The sequence below is a fragment of the Halyomorpha halys genome, unplaced genomic scaffold (genome assembly GCF_000696795.3).
Source record: "Halyomorpha halys isolate HHAL.00 unplaced genomic scaffold, Hhal_1.1 Scaffold200.1, whole genome shotgun sequence".
NCBI lineage: Eukaryota > Metazoa > Arthropoda > Insecta > Hemiptera > Pentatomidae > Halyomorpha > Halyomorpha halys.
Window position 1 is genome coordinate 588,023 of NW_027105652.1, and position 24,117 is coordinate 612,139.

Genomic DNA, 24,117 nt, shown 5'->3' on the forward strand with positions numbered 1-24,117 from the left:
AATAATAAGATTAAAATAAATTCCTACTCCAAATTAAAAATAAAAGAAATACTTAAGTCGAATAAAATAAAATTAAAATTATCAATTCAAATCAAAAAAATTATTCATCTCTGATCTAAATTCTATTAGGTATTATGATTGAAGTATTAACCATTACTTTTGTTAATATCTTTTAACTTACTGCCTAATTTCACAACCATAAAGAACAATAGGAAAAACCAATAGTTTTCTAAATTTTAACGTTCAGGGTCCTACCACAGACTTATCAATTGAGACTCAATACCGATGTGTGATTATCATACTCATGGCTGACCAGCCTTATCAACTTCATGGAATGAACGATGTTTGTAAATAAAATTAATGTTAAGAAACTTTAAAGTTTATAGACAGTAGGTATGAAATGAATAATTTGGCAACTGAGAAATGAAAAGAATTTTTCACCTTTACCATTGTGTGTATTTCCTCTTGTTTATCAAACAGATATTTTTGGTTAATAAACATAAACCATAATAAACATAAATGTCATTAGTATATCCATAAGTATCAATTTACACTTGATACACTCATTCAAGAAAAATATAACCTCAAGGGGTCTATTGAATTATTTCAAGGGGACAGACTGATGATATTATATTAATATAATTATATTGCCGAACAGAAATGGTAGGTTAAAAAAGAAGAAGAAAAAAAAGAAACAGATAGCTTACAAATGGTCAATTCCCATTGTTAATAATATTATCATAATCAATAAAAGGAATATATCAAAATTAAATAAATAGATTTGAAAGAAATATAGCAGAAAGCAGAACAGCCTTGAAAGAAGCGCTACAAGCACGGGATAAAGCTCTGAGCAGAAAAGGGATGACTATCAACCCGACCAAATGAAAATAAACTTATTTAGAGAATGCATGAAATATATGAAACATGGTAAATTTATTTTTTACAACAAATACCTGAAAAGTAGTACCAGCTCGCTAAAGAAAAAAAATTCCTGAGAAGAGCTCTCATTAAAATTTAATTCCACCGACTGAGAGACAAAAGAATAGAAGAGACAGGACAGGAAACACTAATATAAAATGTACAAAAAAGAGAATATACCTGGTTCAGCCATGTTCAAGAGCCATGAGAAGCAAAGACTCAGGAAAATGGACCACACTGATCACCGAGGAATAAGTGAGAGGACCTCATATTGGATCTGGGAAAGAACTGTGGTGTCAGCCTAGGCAAAGTCAAGAAATTAGCAATGAATAGACAAAATTTTAAGAAATGGATCAAGTATGTCATGACACCTAAGGTTTATGGGTTGGTTGAAGAAGAAGAAATATCAGCAAATTTAGACTTTAATCTACATATATCTAATAGGAATGACAATTTTAAAATAAAATAAGCAACTTGGTTTATCCTAACATATATAAATATATCAAATAGTAGGCCAAAACCCAAATCACTCATTGAGTACAATTTTAGGTGGAGTATTACCACAATTGGTGATATCAGAAAAATTGTCATAACATTAAATCATTTATCTTTGAATTGAAAACTAAATTATAACTAACATACTGTAAAATATAATTCTTACATGTCCCATGCTAGCATTTACTAATTCATTAGCCAATTTAAAATGAAATCTGGTTGTCTTTGGTTCTGCTTTCCCTTGTTCTATAAGCCAGTTCATTGACATAAATGTTGCTTTATGAGGAGTTATAGGAACAGGAACCTAGATGTTCAATAAATAAATTTTTAAAAAAAGGGCAATGCCATTTAAGACTAGAATACGTATGAAATATAGTAAATTTTTTCAAGAGATACCTGATAAGTAGCACCACCTCGTTTAATGGGAGTGAGGTTTAATAGAGGTTTGCAATTCTCTACTGCTGCATGAAACACTTTTAAAGGATCTAAAACAACTTTTGCCTTTTCATCTGGATCAGTTTCCTTGTGATACTTTTGGATTTGTATCCTTTTAACTTGCTGAAGAGACTGTAAAACATAATTTGCCTCATAATTACTGTCATTTTAAAAAATCAATTGATGAATGTTTTAGGAAAATGTAAGCCTTAAGTTTCCACCACACTTGAGGAAGTCAAAAGGCGAAGATTAAAAAGATGATTTTGTTAGGGCACCCACACCTGCAGCAAATTGCCAAAGTTCCCTATGGATTTGTATCCTAGTAAACTTGCTGAAGAAATTTTAACATATAGTGTGTCTTGGGACTATAGTAACTTTGAAAAATCAATTGATCAAGAAATTGTAGCCAAATGCTAAGCCTTAGGTGCTTGAGGCTTAAGGTTCAGCCACACTTGAGAGTCTCTGACACAATAATCCTCTATTGTTGCTAATGATTCTTGTGATTTTATGATACAGGAAGAGCATTTTGTCTTATATAGAAATGATAATTTCATAGCTTTGTCTGATTTAATTGAAAACTACAGTGGACAATGAGGTATCTCAATTTTTACTAAATGTTCAGGGGAACAGTGATATTTAAATCGCACTTTTACACTGAGTATAATCCAAAAGCAATTTTGAGCCATTTAAGCTAATTTGGCCTTTTTACTTTGGCAGCCATTAATAACCTTTAGAAGCCATTGTAACTCATTAAAAAAAAAAAATTAGTTACCTTGTTTTTCAATGATAATAAATTTATTTAAATTTTAAAAATTGTTTAATGCATTTATTTAACACTATGTTCAACAATAAATTTAGTTTGTAGTGAGGAAACATTGGAGACCCAAGAGATAACTAGTAATAGTTATCTGGCAAGAGCTGAGAGGATGTTGCTGGGCTAACTAGAGAACCCAGGAACAAAATGTGAGGAAAAATAAACCAAAGATATAGACCAACTCCATTTTGAAAACTAAAATTACCTGATTAACTATACTTCTGGCAAGGCTTTTCTTTCCTTTCCTCATTACATAATTAATAAATCTCCTGAAAAATAATATAAAAATATTATTACTATCACAATTTCACAAGTTCATACAACAAAATTGTGAATATATTAAAATATTACTCTAACTGAGGGTCATAAAATTCTGAACACGTTTGTTCAGTTTTTGCAGCTTTAATAGGAATATGTGCTAGTGTTTTTGCTTCACCAGTTTCTTTTAACTTGTTGATATCTTCCCTTCTGAATACTGGTTCAACAAAATTAGGCCCATATGCAGAATACTCTCGTGTTACAGCAACACTTCTAATAGGAAACAAATATTAATATCTTGAAATTAAAAAAAAAAAAGAAAAAACTATGTTAAAATACTTACAATTTTGGTAAGTAAACCCTTCTTGTGGATCCAAGAGTAAAGGATAATAGCTGTTTAACTTGAGCCATTTACATGAAATAAAGAACTAATTACATTAAATTCAATCTGTGATTAAAAGAAAAACAAAGAGGAGGATATGCAAAAAATTATAAATCAGATCAATAAAGAAGATTATAAATTGTGTTGATCTGACTTAAACCATAGAACACACAGAGCAACATAACCTATTGCAGAGGTTATATTATGATTCTCATGGATTCTTTTTCAGAACCTCCCCACCTAAATGTTATCTTAATTTTGACAGAATAATTTGATTTACTTTTATTGATTTCATGATGTAACACTTTAAGATAATATTGTTAATCCAAAGCAGCTTTCTTATGAGTCAATATGTTCTATATTAAATATTATTGGATTTTATATATTTACTGCACTTCAGCAGGAATATTCTCTCTGTTTCTTTTCATTCATAAGCAGTGTGAAGAGTCTAAAGAATGGGGAATTTATGATTTAGAAGATTCTATGTCTAAAGAATATGACTTTATCATTGGTAAATTTTTGTTGATATATTTTTATTAATAGCTTTGCGTAGTCATTATGAAAGTATCGTGCCACATTACATTTATTTTAAAACTTATTTTATTAAAGGTGGACTTAAATAGTAAAGAAAGCATTCATTCATTTCTTACAAGTCAGTAGTTAAGTAAAAACTTTAGTATATCATTATTTTACTGGTTAATAATCTGTGTATTGATATACAAGAATAGTAAGTGATAAAAATTAGTCAATTACTTTTTCTCTAGTTGGAGGAGGAAGTGCTGGGTCTTTGGTTGCTGCTAGACTTGCTAAGGATAAAAAATCTGAAGTTCTTTTAATTGAAGCCGGTGGTCTTCCATCTAAACTTCATGATATTCCTGTCACTGCCCCAATGCTTCAAAGAAGTGATTGTGACTGGCAATACGTTACTGTGCCTCAAAACAATGCTTGTTTGGCTCTCAAAAACAAGGTTTATACACTTCTCTTATTTGATAGCTTTTAACTGCTTCTAGACTTAATTTATATTATGCCCCATTAAAAAAAATTATAAATGTTAAATTAAAAATTCTTTAATTTGTATACCTATTATTTAAACATGCAACATAATGATATTTAAATTTGATGACATTAAGACTAAGCCTTGTTAAATGATGATGCCAAGAAGAAGCATTTTATTTTTTATATATAAAAATTTATTTCAGAATATTTTTGAGCCTCAGTCAACTTAATTCTATCTCTCGTTCATAACATTGTTACGTTTTACTGTACATTTATTAATTACCTTTGTTTTGTTCTTTTATCATTCCTATTGTTTTAATACTTTATTTTATTTTACTATGTTCATAAATATACTAATATACTATAAACTCTCAAGATTTTTGAGCTAGTTAAATTACATTTTAGGCAAACTCTACTTATAGTTTGCATTTTTTAAATTATTTTTTTGTTTTAGGTCAGTCGCTGGCCTATGGGAAAGATTCTTGGAGGAACTAGTCGGCTCAACTACATGATTTATCTCCGAGGACATCCTATGGACTATGAGTCATGGCCTGAATGGTCTTGGGATGATTCTCTTTATTACTTTAAGAAGTCAGAACATCACGTTGGAAGATTTTCAAGTGACAGTTAAGACCATTTTATTTTTAAATGGTATTTATTCAATTTAAATAGCAATTGTTTATTGTTTTATAAGGAGATAATCACATTCTTAGTTCATATTTTTAACACTTGATTATTAGATTGTTAACCCCCTTTGCAACAGGTTGGTCTGAGGAACTTGTAGCAATATTTATTTATCTTATCATTTTGATGTTCTGAATTAATTTCTCTTCCTATTTTTTAATTTTTTTGGGGATAATCTATTGTCATGTAAATAAATAAGTACAGTAATAAATGCATTATACTGAAGGAATGATGTGGTATGAAAATTAAAAAAAATAATTGTAGCTGGGTCCAACAGACCCACCTGTCAGACATTGTTGGTTAAATAATAATGTCTTTACAATTCATATCAAAGTTTTATTCTAAACAAAAATATTATAATTCAACAAATTTCATTTAATTTATATCATAAATATTGGTTGTTATAACATAATACTCATTGATGTTTCATCAAATCTTGGCATAGCCTATTCTTATATATAGTTGTCAAACTTGCTATCTTTTAGGTACCATCGGAAGTAGATAAGAGATTTGGAACAACCTTTCTCTCCAAGGTTACCTAAGTTATAATTTTTCTATTATTTTGTTGCATAAGGAAATGGCCCACCTTGGACACACTTCTAGCTTTTATAAAGTGGAGACCTGATTCTTCATTGAGTTGGAGAGGGTTGGGAGGGGAGTAATAATGCTCTCTTCTTGAAGTACTGTCAATAAATATTATAGTCATGGAAAATTTTCCTTCCTTGGTCTTTCAGGAAGGATCATTTATTTATTAGGTTTATATTATCCCCATATCTGTTTCTTAAATACTTAAAGGAAATCAAAATTAACTATTCATTTCTGTATATATTACCTTGAAAATTTTAGTTATCTCTTATGAATTGCTTGTATTATATAAACTATTATTACTGTGAATAAACAGATTAGATTATAGATTTGATGTAGCATTATATCAGGCTTTGTTTTTAATTTTGCAAAATGAATAAATTGTTTTTTTTTTCCTGTTATATACAAATTTGTATTAATAATATAGTAGTAGTACATTATAAATATTTACATTCACCAATAAATATGTTTTAATTTAATGAAGTTATTGCATGCTGTTCTCAAATAGTAGTTTATCTTTTAAAATGAAATGAGGAGGTTAGAAGTGAAGGAGTACAATGAAATTCTTACAAGTAAGGTCTATTTGTGGATAAACTAAATTTACACTTCAGTATTATTAAGAATGCAAAGTTCTTAGTAATTATTGATAATTTCAAAATTTTGTCATGACTCAGTCGTAAATGTGAATCAGGCATAAATAGATTGTAAAAAAAAAAAAGTTAGCAAGATTTTAACATGTACCACTTTAATTCTAACCTTTTCAATTGCTAATAATCTTACCTTGCCTAGTATCTGGATCTGGTAGTGCACTAAGCAGCATGAGAACTGTGAAAACAATAGGTTGAGAACCAGACTTCATTATGAAACAATTTTATGCTAATATGATATTGCATAACTGATTATTTCAATTGTCTAACTATTTACAGAAATTAATCATGGTGATTCTGGCCCTGTTTATGTATCCGATATACCTAATCCCACTGAACTTGGTGAGCTGCTGATGAAGGCTGGAACAAAATTGGGTTATGATTGTGACATTGATCTGAATTCTAATGTTACTCATAAAGAAGGTTTCATGAAGACACAAGTTACTGGAAGAAATGGTGCTAGGTGGAGCACTGATAGGGTTCTTGAAATGGCTGGTTCTAATCTTCATATAATGACTTATGCTGTTGTTGATAAGGTAAACAGGATTTTTCAAATAAAATACAATATTTATTTATTTTATTAATTTAGTAGAAAAACATGATATTCTTTACTGGAGAGTAAATATCATAAGTGGTTGTCTTGTGATTTTTAGGTTCTATTACGCAGAGGATTTGAGGCTTATGGGGTTTCATACCAACGAAAAAGTGTTCGAGGAAAAGCATTGGCCCGTAAAGCAGTAATCTTATCAGCAGGTGTGATTGGCACACCTAAAATTCTTATGTTGTCTGGCATTGGACCTAAGGAAGAACTTGTTAAACATAATGTCAGTACCTTAATTTTCCTATTGAATTTCATTTCAATGTCTTAACTTCATTTATTAAAGTAAATATGTTAATTTTTCTTTAAATGCAAAGCATTGAAGAATTAGGCACTAGTTTTTATGCCATAATTTACTTGTCAGAGATAAAAATGCCAATCACGTTAATTCTGGATTTTCTCTTTAGGAAGTCTGGTAAGTCAATTCAAATTGGAAGTTTATTAACCTTAAAAAGTTTTTATTGAGTTAATTATTAACTTTTATGACACAGAGTGAAATTATCTATATAGATATATTTTATATATATTTTTATGATCTTGTTCGAGACTGGTTTTTTTATTAATAATAACAAATTATGTACTAATAGTCTCAACGCTTCTTATTTAAATCATATTACATGTCTAAAGTTTTGGCAAAAATGATGATCTTTGGTTATTACTGATATATTTTTTGTTTTTAAATGCCATATTCTATAAACACTTCCTTTTCTTGCCATGACCTACTTTTTATTAATTTTTTAAATGAATTATTATCATACTAAAAGTTTACACATTCTATAAACACATTTGGTATTTCCTTTAAGTAGCAAATAATTTGTTTCTTGGAAATTAATAGGTTTTACAAATTATATTTTCAATGGACTGGTAGTAACAGTGTTTTTGTAAAATTTAAGCAAATAAAGAACAAAGGAAACATTTATTTTATCCTCTATTTCCAATATATTCATATTTAAAAGGGCATATCATAGATGTTCTTTAAAAAAACAAAAACAAATCCAACAATTTTCAGGATATCTTATTTTGTATTCTACCTAGTCTGAAAAATTCTTTTTGGAACCTACCTGGCCTGAAAAAATTCTATAATATGTTTTGAGAACCTATTACATTCCTAATTTCATTTCCCATGTTTAAACTAATTATAATGAATGAATACTCCAACAAAAAGAAAAAAAATTATAATAACAATTTGTTGAGTTCGCCGTTTTTACAGAACGTCAAGGATATAATTGTTTTTTGATCATTCTGTAATACTTTAAAAAATGTTCTTTGTGTTCTTATAGCTGGGGTATCAGTTGTAGGAACTTCCCATAAATCAATTGGTTTCTATTTATGAGTGCACTAAATAGAGCCCAATTGATTTGTGGAGTGTACTAATATTTTATTTAAGCAAGTAGTCATACAAGCTGTTATAATCACAATATATTCTTCTTCCTCCTCATTTAAATCATCCAAAAGTCTCATATTATTTCCTTTGGTTGTATACCTTTTGAAAAATAATTGAATTCATTAGCTTTTGTTAGTTTAATATGTATTACCCATGGAACATATGTTAACAGGTCAGCTAGGTCACCATGTTACGTCAGCTTAGCTTGCAGTCATCTTATTGATTCATTAAATGCTGTTTTAAATCAGTTCATAGATTTATTTCAATTCATGAATTCTCACTCAGACATAATTTTATATTGCAGATAAAACCCAAGATAGTATTGCCAGTTGGAAAAAATTTACAGGATCATGTTACTACAGGACTTGATTTAGTTTTTCTAAACACATCTCTGCCCATTTCCTGGACTAGTATTGTGAATTCTCTTCCCAATACCTATGACTATTTACTTCATGGAACAGGTATATTATAAAAAACGTTTTCCTTATGTTACTTCATCCTGTATTTGGTTTGAACAATAATTTTAATTTCTCTATATATTTGGTCTATATACTGATATGTAAGCACTATCAAATGTAAATGAAATGCATAAAATCTAACAAATGAAATGTTTGAACGATAGTTTTATAATAATGACACATTAATAACGTCATAAAATGTTTAATAAATAGGTCTTGAAGATGGACATTTAGTCCAAAGTGTTGACCAATATCAAGGATAATTAGTGAATAAAGTATGTAACAGTTAAGTTATCTTGGGAGCAAATAAAAATTAGTAATAGTTTAGGAGCATGGTAATATTTGGTTGATCTTCATTGTTGCGTAGTTCAGACAGAAAAAGTATCACCTTTGTTTTTGTGATATTGTCATTATAGTGAAGGTAGAAAAATATTAATTGTTTGAGGATAGAGTCAATATTATATACACAATGTAATAACAGATGTTTTAATAAAAACTTATTTTAAACATACAATTTTTTAGTTAAGTTGTACATAAAGTTAAGAGGAGAAAAGAAATTTTTTTTTATCAAACTAATCAAGTTAGGTAATCATAAATTGCGTAGGAGTGGGTAGCTCTATGATTAGACGCCGCTTCTAAATCCAAGAACCAGGGATTGAATCGGGCTGTGGCAGATAATTATTTTCTGTTTTATTGTAGCCCTAACTCAGTCCTGTAGATTTTGGAGCCCTCCAGGGCCCACCCAGTCTCATGGAATGGGAACAAATCATTATTTGACTAAAAATCTGGCGGTCGAGCATGATTCTGAACAAACCTCCTGGCACAAACTTTGGTAGTCATTTACAAAGTACTATACCCCTGACCCTTCATGGGTTGTAACGGTACAGATTTAATTAAATTATAAATTGTGACATAATAAGTTTGGCAAAGTTATTTAAAAAAAAATAGAATCAGTGTTTGTTAAAATGATATGAAGGGGGCTTTTTAACACAAAGTTTTTTTTTTCATAAAATTATTTTAATTAAGTTACAGAAAAAGCTGAGATTCATCCCCTTTTTTAAGTTTTATGAAACAATTGTGGGATCCAAAATTTCTTCTGCTCAGAGTATCAGGGTTATTTACAAAAATAATTACAAATAACCAAGATAATTTTTTTGTTTATTCAAAATAGACAAAACTTGCAAATTAATGTGGATACAAAAAATTAAGTTCTCCTCAAAAACATTGATAATATAATCAAAATATTTAATATTATTGATAATGCTATAGTATTTGCTTGCAAGTTTTTTATTTGTTTTAGTGCACAACTTTCATAATAATATACTCTTTTTTGCTTATAACTATTTATTATTTTACTTTTTTTGTAAATAAAAAATTATATTTTATTAATTTGTAATGATTTTTGGAAAACATTGGTTCTTTCAGTGAAAAGAATTTCATATCACACAATAGTTTTATAAAACGGGAAGCAAATCTTATTTTATTCTGTAACTGATCTGAACTTAATTAATTAATTAAACTTAAACCTTGTTAAACAAAGAAGTTTTTCTAAAAGTGGGGCTCTGTAATCAAGTAACCGAACCCTAGAGTATCTGTAGGCTTATGAAAAAAATTATGAATAATTCATGATTTTATGTAAAACGAAACTTAGGATTATTTATTCACTTGAATGTCCTCTTCTAATGAGTAAGGGGCATGTTTCTTATTCTGACATCCCTATGAAGAAGCAATAAATGAAAAGGGAGGTACTTACTTATTATCCAACATGTGTCCTGTTTTGGATTTTAACCTAGCCAATAATTACCTTATTATTACTACTACCTTAATGGGAGCATAACTGTTGACTTCCACTTGCTTGGATGTCTCAAAATTGAATGATATCTAAACAGAAACGTTTTCTGGCTGTAAAATTCTCCCACTTCTACATATGGCCAAATAATCTCATTCCAAGAAAATAGTGCCTCCAGTTACAAAAAACAATTTTGATATCCGTCTCATAGATGGTGTTCCCACTGACAGGTTAAGAAAACAGAAAACTTAAATTTTCTGTTTTTCTGTTTGGAATTGGACCATAGTCCATAAACATTTTTTTTTTCTCTTGAGATCTACTATCACTGTCTTAAATATTGTCTATCATTGATGGATTGCTCTGTTAGGGATAAAATCGAAATATTTATCTAGCTTATTTATGGAGCGACTATTCAGAGGTTTGGATAAGATCTAGGTATGTGTTATATACAAATCCATGTTATAATGGCACACAGTATCATGAAGATTTATTTTAATAAAATTACATCACAACTATTCTTGCTTTCTCAATTTTATTCTCAACAATTGATATTTCATTTTATTCAACTAGATATTTTATGTGCTTTGTTTTTAGATCTTCTATTTTCAAATAGTTCAGCAGTGTTATTTTGTGACTTTTTTTTATTGTTATCTAATCTTGTGTTTTCACATTTTTTATTTTTATCTAAGGTATTCTGACACACCCTGGTACGGATGTTATTGGTATCTTTCATACTGATGGTGGTCTACAACCAGATATACAGATCATGGCTCTTCCTGCTGGACTATCAACTGATGCTGGTGTAGTTTTAGCTCCTGCGATGGGTGTTTCCCAAGAGGTAGTTCAGTTTTTCATTAGAACTTGATGCAATGACTAGATAAACAATTTTTCTATATAAAACATTAATATGAAAGGAATATGGTCTGGGTGCGGTAAAAAAAAAACTCAAATAGTATAATTCTACTATTTGAGTTTTTTTGACCGCACCCGGACCATATTCCTTTCATCTTTACACACGGTCAATCAATAATCTTCCATTACTATTTTTTTGTTCTTTTTTGACCGCACCCGGACCATATTCCTTTCATCTTTACACACGGTCAATCAATAATCTTCCAGTAAAACATTAATACTTGTGCATCATTATTAATAGTTGTACAGAAGTATAAACAATGGGGTCTTTAGAACATAATTCATTTGTTGAACTATATGTTATTCATCGTTTTTATCAAATAAAATATTTCCCTTAAAATGGAATATATATATACATTAATGTTTGGAATGAAACTTCTTCCTTTATAAATTAATTTCATCCATGTTACTTTCCAATCTAATGTTTTCAGGTGCTTTCCTCCATCTCCTGGAATTTAATTAAGCACCAAAAATTACATTCACCATATTTTTAACATTAATAATAAATTTAATTTGTTCAAATTTATTATCTTTCATTTTATTTGCAATATCTGAGCTCAGAACAATGAATCTTCATTTTTTCTGTGTCGATATGTTTGTATCAAAATAATGAAAATAATAATAAAATTAATATTGAATTAATAAAAATTGTATAATAAAATAATGAATAGACTAATTACAATTAGAGATTACTATAAAAAGAATAATAATGATTGTTATAATGTTAAAAATGGGTTAAAACAATATTGAAAATGATAAAATTAATAAACAGAATTTCAAATATTTCAAAACCAATTATATGCTAAACCTTATAGAAAACAATCAATTGAGCCTTTATCAAATATGATTCATTGCCATTGTAATTTTATTATTTTATTTTATGCTGATATTTGTTGTGTTGATGTATAGAAAAATAATCTACTTTAGTTCAAAAAGAAGGGTGATAAACAAAATTATAACAAATTTGCTGTAATATGAGATAGATGCGTAAATTATATAAATAGTATGTATCAATGCATTTTTCTTTAATATGAAATTTGTTTTCATTCTTTAAGAGTTATGTATATCATTGCATTATTATTACAATGAAGAGTTTTTTTTTTTTTTATAACTTACTCTCCATAGAAAAAAGTTAATTTTATTGAAATATTAATATGAATATTGACTGGAATATGTCAAACTCTCTTAACTTTAACACTTAACATTTGTAAACTACCTATTTTTATGGATATTATTTTTTTCAGGTTTGGAATAAATATTTTTCTTTATTTACTGGTAGGCAAGTGGTTACCTTGCTTCCTGTTTTACTTCATCCTCGTAGTAAGGGAACTTTGAAACTAAAAAGTAAGAATCCTGAGGATCAACCTCTCATTGACCCTCAGTACCTCTCTCATCCAGATGATGTTAAAAGTTTGATTAGAGGTAATTGTTTCTCCTGATTACTTTCATTATGAGTTCTGATTATAATAATAGTATTTTTTTTTTTTTTTTTAGTCATAATTCAAATTTATTGAAATTGGTATTGTAAAAATTGTACAATGTTTGATTTAGGAATTATGTTTCCATTGAGAAGCATTGAAAACAATGTATATGGAAAGGTTTTTAAGTAAAAATCAGGACTATATATTCTGTAAAATATTAATAAAATTCGCAATGAAAACGATGTATTTGGTCTCAATGATATTGATTGCGATCTGATAATACAACTGATTATAGTTTTGATTATAGTGAGTAGAAAGAAAGAAAGAATAAATGGTCAATTGAGACCAAAGCAGAAGGAAAGCACCCATGAGGCTGACTGAGGAAGATATGTACTTATTACATCAACAGGCTTTGGTAGAGTAAGAAACTGCTCTTTGGCACGATTGAGAGGTATGATAAATTATTGAGATAACGGACCAAAGATAAACCTCTATGCATTTTGGTTATAGGGAAGTAGAGAAAATATAAGAAATCACAATGGATGCATAGATTTGATTGGTAGCAGAAAACTTCATTTTCGCAAAAATATTGGTCACTCTTACCTCGAACTCAACGATAACATGTTTATATTATATCATTAAAGATAATATGTTAATAGTTGACTGTGGATTAATAAGATAAATGAGATGGTCACGAGTAAAGAACAATAATAAGCGATACTCATATATTTTACCAATGTTTTGACCTGAATTTCAGGCCTTCTTCAGGCTGAAATGTCGACATATTAAAGGTTGTATCACCTATTGGTCTTCATCACTACTGACCACACCCCGAATATCTTTTCTTCATAAAGTATTAAATGTATCGTTATCATAGTTTCTATGTTTGTCAATTATGAAGGCTAATATTGGATTTTAAGGAAGATAATAGAACATTGAACTTTGCTGCTGTTTAATTTTGGAATTTATTAGGATTTTTTTACAGGAATACGGCTTGTCGAAAAATTGGTCGCAGCAATGCCTGGTGCAAGTCTTAATAGCCATTCAATGCCTGGCTGTGAGCACTTGCAGTTTGGAACTGATGGATATTGGGAGTGTTATTTAAGGCACCTTACATTGACTGCTTATCATCCGTGTTGCACTGCTGCAATCGGATCCGTTGTCAGCCCTCATCTAAGGTATTGTAGTTAATTTGGTTATATCATGAGTTAAAGTATTTAAGTATTCTAGTTTATTCTTTTTGATTTATAGGGTTTATAATACCAATCAACTATATGTTGCTGATGCATCTGTCATGCCTTCTCTTACAAGTGGAAATATCAATTCTGCTGTGTTAATGATTGCTGAAAAAGCAGCTGATATTATACTTGAAGCTTTAGCTACAGCTCGTTCTATATGTCATATTAGTGAGATTTTTTTTACCTCTAAAGTTTGTTTAGTCAAATAGTTTAGTTGGGTATTAACTGTATTTATTAGTCAGGTTCTAATACTATTACTCAGTAACGAACCAAATGAGCCATTGAATGGAAAAGTGGTGCAAGTTAAAACTTGAGTTTTAGATATTCAACACTATACGGGAAATTCTGTAAAGATTGTGATAAGAATTAACAGCTTTCTCAGTTGAAACTAGCTAGTCACACGAATATCCAGTAATTTAAGAACATTCAATTAATTAGTTATTTTTTGATAAAATTGAATTGTGATGAAAACAGAATGACTTACAGCACTTATGCTCTCAACGGCTCAAACAATAGTCATAGACACTATTGTTTATGACTTATGAGTATAGTTACAGAGTTACTATTACATATCATGTTAAACTTTTTATTTTATTTCATTAGAAAATTGTTAGGTGCCATTTTAATTTTCTAGTCATACTAAATTATTGAATTACTGTGATTATTGGGTTTAAGTTTTAAAGAAATATTCTCTGTTCTACTAAAATGTCATGTTAAATATGCTTGTATGAAAATGTTAGGTTCCTATCTACTTATTTATTTGTTTTACTAAAGTGTGGTGAACCTTTTTATATTGAACTTGTACATTCCCAGATTTTTGTTTTCTTTTTAGATTATTAATTTACCACCTTTATCACCTTTATTTTATTTTTTAATAGCTTCCTAAGCTTATAACTCATTACCATCTCCAGTTGTCAAACAACAACTCTAATTCAGCCTGGTATAGAGTTCCTTCAATATTGGGTTATCAGCCTTGCACTTGGCCTGAGTTCCCTTCAGTAAGCTGATGGCCCTCATCTACTCTTGGAGGGCTGCTTGGTACTGATAGCTAATCCTTTATCAGCATTAGCTTGGACATCCATCCAAGTGGTTAACTATCAGCATTAGCTTGGACATCCATCCAAGTGGTTAGCTAGCTGAGTTTTGCTTAACTTGAATAGCCTTAGCAATGGTGTATATACATAGTATGATATATGTATATTATTCATTATTTTATGTATATGTAATTGTTTTTAGTGTATAATGTTAAAAAAGAAATGAAGAGTACAGGGGGAAAACGATCAGTGAACATTATTTTGTTTTTAATTATATATGTAGATAATTGACCACGTGGTTTGAAAAGTTCTCAGAATTTACTAGAAAGTGGTTACCTTAAGAATGTGTCTTATATCTATGAAACTGCTTTTATTTTTCAACATAGTCTCCCTGTAGACTAATGCATTTGGTCTAGCGATGTTCTAATGCCTTGATCCCATCTCGAAAATGAGATTTTTCCAGGCCTGCAAAATACTTCTCCAATTCGGCTGTCAGTTCTTCCGTTGTAGGAAATCTCCGTCCACCTTGGAAAATTTTCAGCTTGGAGAAGAGTTGAAAGTCTTATGATGCCAAATCAGGTGAATAAGGTGGATGTGGCAACGATTTGTATCTCAGTTCATGAAGTTTTGCCATGGCAATAGCACTTGTCCTGATGAAAGATGACTTTTTTTCCTTGCCAAACCAGATTTTTTTTTTGGCGTATCTTTTCCTTTAGTTGATCTAGGAGGTTTGCGTAATATTGCCCCGTAATTGTTTGATCGGTAGGAAGAAAATCTATCAGCAGAATGCCTTTTGCATCCCAGAAAACTGAGGCCATGACCTTTCCAGCCAAACGTACTGCCTTTGCTTTCTTGGTTGGTGGGGACTTTTGTGATAAATTCTGGGGTCGTAGCACTTTTTGGCTATCCACTACGCGGATCATCATCTAAGCTCTCCCAACCAACAGCTGCTCCACTTGGCAACAGTTGACTATGAAGGGGCAAAGTCCCCCAGTGTGTTTTGAAAGTCGGCATGAATTTCCTTTGCTTTCATACCTTTATTTACAAAGTACTTAATCACTGCTTCAATCTCAGTTTTTCCATTGTCACAAATCACTATGCATAAAACAGCAACAAAGAGTTGTCACTACCACTCATGTCACCTGTTCACTCACAAAGGATGTGTGATTATTGCGCAGGAATCTCGTTGCTGTAGCACTGACATCTAGCTGTGATTCCAAGAACAGGGTTGTGGTAAAAAAAAAATTGTTTACAATTATTTTTGTTATTAAATTTGAACTATCAGTGTTATTTGTTGAGGTTTATTGAAAATTATTCATACAATTATTCACTCATTTTATAAAATGAGAGAGTCCTTGGTAGTAAAAGAAACTAATATTCAATACTTTGGAAGAGATAAAAGTAAGTTATCCTATTTTATTAAATAAAATAAATAGTATAAAATATTACTATGATAATTTTCCCCTTTTGCCCTTCATTTACAGTTAACGCTTTAGGAACTTTTTGTAGAATGAAAAAACAAAATAATGAGTAAAGACTAATGATATGTGCATGTATAATTTTATTTTTAAATTATTTATTAGTATATATTTATATATTCTAGATAGTATTTAAAAATTATTTCTTGAAATCAAAATTGTATATATTTAACTAAGAAATATGCTAGTAATATTCTTATGTAGAGTGAATATATATAAAAATAAAAAGAATACTGTGTTTTTTTCTTATTTTTGGGCCGAGTACCTTCTAATTTCTTTTTTGTGTTGAGGAAAAAAAGTATCTCATTAAAAATTTTCTCTTTTATTTAGAGAGTTCAAAACTTTCTTCAAGAAAGCTAGAAATTAATCTCAAGCTTTTTACACAGTTTTGAATGCTTCTATTGTTGCTTATTTGTTCTATTTTTCTTCTGTTAATTCATTTTCACACTCCATTGATGATACAGATCTTCGGACCACTAATTGGAAATTGAAAATTTTTGTTCTATAATAATATCTAAGACAAATTCCTTTAGTAATTTAATATACAGAGATTATATTATAGTGATATTTTGGGTCTATTATAAAAACAAATAAAAAAAATGTTAACTGTTGACATGAACAGAGCAGAGAATTGGAAATTGAATAATAAATGTGGGTATTGTGAAAAATACAAAATTAGTTAATTAATATCAATAATATGGAGAAACAATTATTATTTCGATGATAAAAGAAAATGTGTTTGTTTTTTATGTAAAAAGTTATAATTTATTTCACAAGTCTGAATTAAGAATTATTTACAATTTATAAATAATTAATTCCTTTGTAATGTATGGTTATTAAACATATTAATTAGCATGTTAATTCATTGTGTTGACATATAACATTTGTATATTAAATTAATATTTTGTAGTTTTAAGTTACAAATTTAAATACATGAATATTGGATAAGAGGTAATTTTTTTAAAGATATCAAACTGTGAAATTTATGTAAAACAAGCAACGATTGTCATGTATAGTAATTGATGATATACACCAACAATACGAGCTTATAAAATTTGTTGGAGTGGATTAATTTTTTAAATAATCAAAAACTAATTAATTTTGAATTTTTTTTAAACGTAAAGAAACAGCAAAGTGATAATAAAAAAGAAAAAAAAATGTATTTGTCATAATTAACTTCAATTCATTAACTCTCTAAATAAATGCATGTAAGTATTTAGTTTCAATTGTTGAAAGTTTGTTAAGAGGTAAAATTAAAGCTTCAGTTTTGTTTTTAACATAATGAAACATGTTATGTCAACCTCATATCAATTTCAGTTCCATAAGATTTAGTTAAAAATACATATACAGGAATTTGACAAGATGAATATTTAGTTTCAAAAATTATATAAATTTCCCATTAGCATAATTTTTCTAATAAATTTGATGGTTAGAAGTAAGGATATTTACTTTATAAACTGCACTCTGTAAAGTGTTTGCCTACGGTTGTGTAGGTTCCCAAAGTGGGTGTTGACACCCCGCGGTAACTCAAGCATATGCTAGGGGTTTGCAAATGGATGTCACTTTGTCAAAATATTAAGTATACAGTGTACAATTTTCACTGTTTTTTCTTCTTTTCCTATATATTCAACTGCTCTAAAAATAATTTATAATGCAGACTTCTTTTTTTTTATTTGGTGCCATGAAATTCTTTCAACCCAAGAAGGGTGCCGTGGAAAAAAAAATTGGGAACTACTGCTGTAGAGGCAGGCAAGTTCTAATGTTATTCACTTTAGGTCCTTGCAGAACGGTCACTACTCTGTCTAATAATTCGGTATTGTCCAGTTATTCATGGACTAACTTCAGTCTCAGTTGGCTTAAAAGTTGTTGAGCTTCGCTTGAATTTCTTAATTAAAGCACAAATTTCTCAATAATTTCTAATTTTCAAAATATTAAGGCTGTTGTGACTAAAAGAATACCTAATAACTTTATAATTGTAATAAAGTCAGTATACTAGGACCTAAAAGGTACTGTGATGCTTGGATGAAAATCAAAACCATTTAGTATTCATATCGGTGTTAAATAGGGAGACAGCCTCATTTTACTCTTGTTTATCATATTCATGGATGAAATATGGAAGCAATGGTAGGATATTGGAATCTGTTGTCTGTTTTATTATGTAGTATTAAAAACGGACACCCTACAGGGCTCTGTTTCATAATAAAGTACAAACTAATACTATTAGTATTGTAGATTTATCTTAATTCAATTACACAGACTTCTACAATAGTAACTTGTACTTTAGTATTTTTTAATTCCTATAATATAACTAATAGTCATCCCTATAATGACAAAAATAAGTATTAGTATTATTACCACACTAGTTTCTACACTTGTACTATGAATTAATACTATTAGCTTTCATTATGAAACAGGGCCCAGGTAGTACTAAATGAATGGGATGAGGAGCTTCAGTAGAGAGGTATAAATATTAATGCTGAGAAAAGTAAAGCTCTGCTTGTTTGATGGAATGATGAGGTGGGAGCGTTAATGTGAAGTGGGATACTTGATGAATTAGTGGATTCTAACGAGTACGTGGGAGCAGTATTTAGCTATGTTGGTTTATAGTATAAAATACACTTCATAGTTATAGAAATGAAAGAAATAGCAACTACACAAAGCTCATTCTATTTGAAATAGGATTCATATCATTTTAACTCTATACGGAGAGTTGAGCAGTCCTAGATTGTCATGTGAGTAAAGTGAGGGCATGGGAGATGAGATTCCTGAGATTTAGGGGAAATCCCGAAGGGACCTATTCGAAAAGAAAGTACACAGGAGAATATTGGGGTTCGCCAGTTAAAGAGGGAGTGGAGGAGTGCTAATTGAAATGGTTTGGCTTTCTGGGTTGAATAGACGATGAAAAAATGTTGATTAATAGCAGACCAGAAGTAAAGTACCCGCAAGGCCGACCGACATAGATGTATATGGATTACACTACAAGGATTGGTTGAGTAAGAGGCTGCTCTGACAAGAATTAGATATATGGCTAGTGAGAATTGGAGAAAAGGGACCAAGGGTAAACTTTCAAGCCTTATTCAACTTGGAAGGAGAGAGAAAACAATAAGACAAACACCATACCTTGAGATCTAAGTAGTTATGTACCCTATAGAAATTTGCAGAAAAAGTATAATTTACAGACTAAATAGTTTTTTTTTTTTTTTTAAAAAAGGAAATAAATAAGAAGCTAGAAATAATGAGGATGTAATTCAAAATATTTCTTATCCATGATCTGAATAATTTACTTTTTATTCATTTAATCATATCCTTTTATTTTAAGTGATGATTAATACTTTATTTATTGTTCAAATGTATAAATGTAAACATATATACAAAATAAATATTTAAATGAAGTTCTAAAAATGTATTTAAGGCGATAAAAGTAAATGGCATTTACTAAGAAATTTGTCTTTCATTATGTTATAAAGAAATTCATAAACAAAACCGATAGATGAATGTATATAACATTTAAAAAAAAAGCATCTGTTATTGCTAAAATAAGAAGTAGGGCTTCTATTTAATTTCCTCAAAACATTTCCAACTTAAATATTTATTTGAGGCTCTTTGTTTAAATAAAATAAGTATTTTAAAATTTTATTCCCTGCTAATGGAAGAAGGTGTATAAATTATACTAATTTAACTTGCTATTGGAGTATTATTGGTAATGTGAATAACAAATCATAGATAGCGGTGATAGTATAGTTTTACTTTGCCTGCTCACGTTACTCTTTCGTAGATCAATGCATTATTTACTATAATATTTACATATAAATTTATTATATATAACATTTATTTTACTTTTAATCATATATTAAACAATAATGATATCTATGTTCCTATACACTTTCCACCCCAATATGCCACAATAAAAATTACCTAAGTATCATTTATAAGAATAAAAAACCGAAACCAGTATTAAAAAAAGATTTACATATTATAACTAATATATTTTATTTATTTATAGCATTGTTAATTTTTATTGAATGAATTTATTGATATTATTAAAGGGACCACAGTACGATCAGTCGGAACAACAGTCTTAATTCAATAGCCAGACTAATATGATTGATTTGAATAACGAAGACCCTTACACCATCAGTCCCTTTGATGCTCTGATAAATGAGATATGGAACCGTGAGCATCTTGGCCAATGCTTCTATTCGAAATAAGAATTACCCTTACACGATCAATCTGAATGTTCATTTTGGTTAAACTGTCATTCCGACTGACCGTATAGGGGTCCCTTTGGTATTATGATGAATGAAGTTGTTATTGAAAAGGCCTTGCATTTTTGACGTCAGAGTCGGTTTAATTCAAATCTAGCGGGATTTGTCCGTTGCGTGTTGTGTATGCTTGGATTTTGTTAGTGTTGTTTCTCACTGTTTTAATTTTCGTTCTTCGCGAGTACTTCCAATAAAAATATGGCCCAAACTGATGTCTTTAATTTCCAAGCGCCTCAGTTTATTGAGTCTTTATCAGAAGTTAAATTAGATGATGGCGCTGATACTTTCTTTGGTAAGAGTTTAGTTTAATCCTTTATATTACAAATGCTTTGTTTTTATCTTTTGAGTTAACATCTTTTACTACTGTAGATGCTACTGAATCTCCTCCCAAAATAGATGTTCAAGAAACTAATGAGGAAATTGTTCGAGAAGAAATTAAAGAGGAAAATGATTTAGAAAAAGCTGAAGAGGAAAATTTTGTAGAAGGTAATGGTGAAGAAGTTTGTGTAGAATCTCTTGGTGAAGAAGTTTCAGGCAGTAAAAGAAATGTTGCAGCGCAAGTTAAAGTGAAAACAAAGAATGGAATGTCCTCAAATGAAAATGATGAAAATTTAGATCCTGAGTTAGTATTTTATTATTATTTTAAATTGTTTTTGTTCAATATATATATATTTTTAATTGTCATGTTATATCCAGACTGAAGAGTAATGGACCTGTTACGAGACTACAGAGAATGTCAATGAAGACGAATGGGTCTCTTGGTATGAAGAATCAATCAAAATTCTTATCTGTTGCTGAACAGATTCATAAATTTCACCACAGTACACCTCCTAGATTCAAAAGGAAATCAAGTAAGTATTTTTTTGAAAACTTATTCTTACATTCTCATTGTTACAATAATTTTACATTTTAGGTTGGCTTTTCGATATTTATAGTTATTGTGATTAACTCTTTAATTTAAAATATAATTTTGATGTAATTTGTTCTTTTTCTGTTACTCTATTCTATTAAATACAATTTATCAGAAGTTGGTAAAACATTTTTGATGAAAGAGTAATCATTATTCAGTATTAATCGCTCAAGTTATACTTATATATCTACCATTCATTTACTTTTCAACATAAGACACTGGTTTGATTTAAGAGGTCATATGAAAGTATTTTCCATTAAATTTATTGAAAATCCTTCCTTGTTTTTCAAGGCAGAGGTTTCTTACTTCTGGAAAGCTGTCATTGTCCGTAATGTTTTTGTTAGTCCACAAAGGTCTTAACTTGTGGTTTCCAACCAGGGTACTGCGTGCATCTTGCAGAGGTTCCACAAAATAACAAGAATGGGTCAATCCATTTTGACTCACTACAGTTTAGCACCTAACCTTACCACCTTTCTTTGCGTATCGTGAAAAGACAGTATTTGACACTCTGTATCAAATGATAGTGTTGGGGGTTTTGCTATTCACCTACTTCTACCAAAAGGGTTTCACCATTTTCCTACAAGTACCAAAAGGGGGGTTGAAACCACTGTTTTATACTTAGAATCCGCAACCTCTTTTTATTGATTTATAAAATTTGGTGCTGGACAGTAGTACTACCCCATATTATATATTTTCTGTTTGGAGCAACAACAACCAATGTCCACTTCTAAAGGATTTCTTAAAAGAGCTGTGTGCCAAATATGAAAGTTTTCCATGCAAAACAAACCAAGTAAAAGGGGATGACCATTGTCTTTTTATATTCCTCAACATATCGCTGCTCTAGAAGAACAATGATGCATCTGTGAAATTAACTTAATTGTGTTCGTGCACTCAAAAATTTATACTTTTGAACTTGAAAAATTCCTTCCTTTGCTAATTTTTTAGTACTATTATGTCAACTAAAAATCATTCAGAAATGCTTTTATGAGCCTGCAAACACAAAGTTCACAGTTGTGTCATTGTTCTTCTGGACCAGTGATGTCTATTTTTGTTTTTAAAATCTTTAGTTACAGTTTTCAGATTTATTCATCAGAATTTAGAATTTAGACCTTGATTCTTGTTGCTCTAAGCCACTGATTTGAAATTAAATATGTATTTTCACAACTATAGGAAAACAAAAACATTACATTCATGCTATCTAATTTTATAATTTCAAATAATAAAAATTAAAGGTTTTTAAAGGAGCTTTTCAGATAATTTGGTATTTATGCCCTGTCAGATTATTTCAGGGTAAAACCTAACTGATAGTGATGACATTCCAAGTTTGACAATTATATGATGCCTGTGTTTATTCAATCTTCCCAGGTGTAAGCTTGGCACTAATGAGTTTTGGAGATTATCTCATTGTTCAAAATTGCTGATTCCTGGCTGGCCTGCCCTGACATTAATATGGCCTTTTTGTCCTCATAGTTTCTTTGTTGTTATCTTTTCAAAGTACCATAATTAAAAAGGAAGCGTACTAGAGGAGTATGTACTCTAATCACAGAACATGAAAGAGGAAGACTGTGGACCAACTACTTCCTCTGATCCTGTAGAACCAGTGAAGATCATATATATATTTGGTTGTGAAGGGTTAGTTGGTTATTTTGTTGTGAAGGGTTAGTTGGTTATTTTGTTGTGAAGGGAAAGAAATCAATGGTATATTTTACAGCAGAAATCATTTGGTATTGATTCAAACATAATTCTGATTCTTTTGAACATCTGATTGAGAAATACATTCAGTATACCTAGAATTTGAGCTGAGGGGAACATACAACACACTAACAGCATCCACAAAGCCGATTATCGTTATTTTTGAATTCTATCAATTATCTTTAACTACCATTAGGTTTTAATGATAGTGATCCTAAAAAACTTATTTATCAATATCTTCATAAATGATCAAGATTAAAAGAATATTTTAATTAGCATTATTTTTTAATGAAATGACTAGTGCTGAGAATTATTGTGGGGTGACCAGTGACTTAAGTACCAAACAGTAGGTAAATCAGCCCAGTATTATAGGAGAAAAGTTAACAGTTTTTTTTTTATTTGATTTTTGGATTCTATGTATGCTTAAATGTTAAAACTCAACTTTTGAGGAGACTCATTTTTTATGTTTAAATATAATTGTTAATTAGTTTTTAAGTCCTTAAAAACTTAATCCACATCATGTACATAAAATAAGTTTTATAAGTCTGATTTTATAAGTTATAAAATAAGTTAGTATTGTTGGTGTATATGATTAATTACAAGTGAATGACAATTAGCGCTTGTTTTATATAGACTGCATCGTTTAAGTATCAACAAAAATCCTAATTATATGATGTTCAGATATTTAAATTTTTAACTTAAAATTACAAAATATTCATTTTACATA

The 24,117-nt window shown here is 29.6% G+C and overlaps 3 protein-coding genes across 6 annotated transcripts in view; 2 read left to right on the plus strand and 1 right to left on the minus strand.

The window, feature by feature from the left end:
• mRpS7 (mitochondrial ribosomal protein S7) overlaps window positions 1-3,500 on the minus strand; it is a 4,945-nt gene extending 1,445 nt beyond the window's left edge. Inside the window, exons 1-6 of one of the 2 annotated variants that reach the window (XR_001342957.3) lie at window positions 3,264-3,500; window positions 3,014-3,193; window positions 2,868-2,931; window positions 1,810-1,980; window positions 1,580-1,717; window positions 1,099-1,219 (exon numbers count right to left, since the gene is read on the minus strand). Coding sequence is in view for 1 of the 2 variants with exons in the window: in XM_014418542.3 (XP_014274028.1) it covers window positions 1,580-1,717; window positions 1,810-1,980; window positions 2,868-2,931; window positions 3,014-3,193; window positions 3,264-3,331 (621 nt within the window). In the remaining variant the exon portion in view is untranslated. The remainder of the gene's footprint in view (window positions 1-1,098; window positions 1,220-1,579; window positions 1,718-1,809; window positions 1,981-2,867; window positions 2,932-3,013; window positions 3,194-3,263) is intronic. The other variant, XM_014418542.3, reaches the window with a different exon arrangement.
• LOC106679405 (glucose dehydrogenase [FAD, quinone]) lies at window positions 3,501-16,760 on the plus strand. Of its 3 annotated transcripts, XM_067052734.1 has the most exons (11): window positions 3,660-3,813; window positions 3,912-3,954; window positions 4,067-4,269; window positions 4,753-4,924; window positions 6,494-6,750; window positions 6,868-7,038; window positions 8,501-8,657; window positions 11,133-11,281; window positions 12,600-12,777; window positions 13,762-13,954; window positions 14,028-16,758. In XM_067052734.1, exons 1-11 carry the CDS (start codon window positions 3,799-3,801, stop codon window positions 14,221-14,223), a joined length of 1,734 nt encoding a protein of 577 aa, XP_066908835.1. In that variant the 5' UTR covers window positions 3,660-3,798; the 3' UTR covers window positions 14,224-16,758. The 3 variants fall into 3 exon arrangements, with proteins under 3 accessions (XP_014274027.1, XP_066908835.1, XP_066908839.1); XM_014418541.3 differs by lacking the exon at window positions 3,912-3,954 and having other exon boundaries at window positions 3,501-3,813; window positions 14,028-16,756; XM_067052738.1 differs by lacking the exons at window positions 3,660-3,813; window positions 3,912-3,954 and having other exon boundaries at window positions 4,133-4,269; window positions 4,753-4,949; window positions 14,028-16,760.
• A 4,106-nt stretch (window positions 16,761-20,866) lies between these two features.
• The window catches only part of LOC106679415 (targeting protein for Xklp2), a 17,908-nt gene continuing 14,657 nt past the window's right edge, over window positions 20,867-24,117 (plus strand). Inside the window, exons 1-3 of the mRNA XM_014418563.3 lie at window positions 20,867-21,080; window positions 21,158-21,410; window positions 21,485-21,639. Of these exons, the coding sequence (XP_014274049.1) occupies window positions 20,987-21,080; window positions 21,158-21,410; window positions 21,485-21,639 (502 nt within the window). The 5' untranslated portion in view covers window positions 20,867-20,986. The remainder of the gene's footprint in view (window positions 21,081-21,157; window positions 21,411-21,484; window positions 21,640-24,117) is intronic.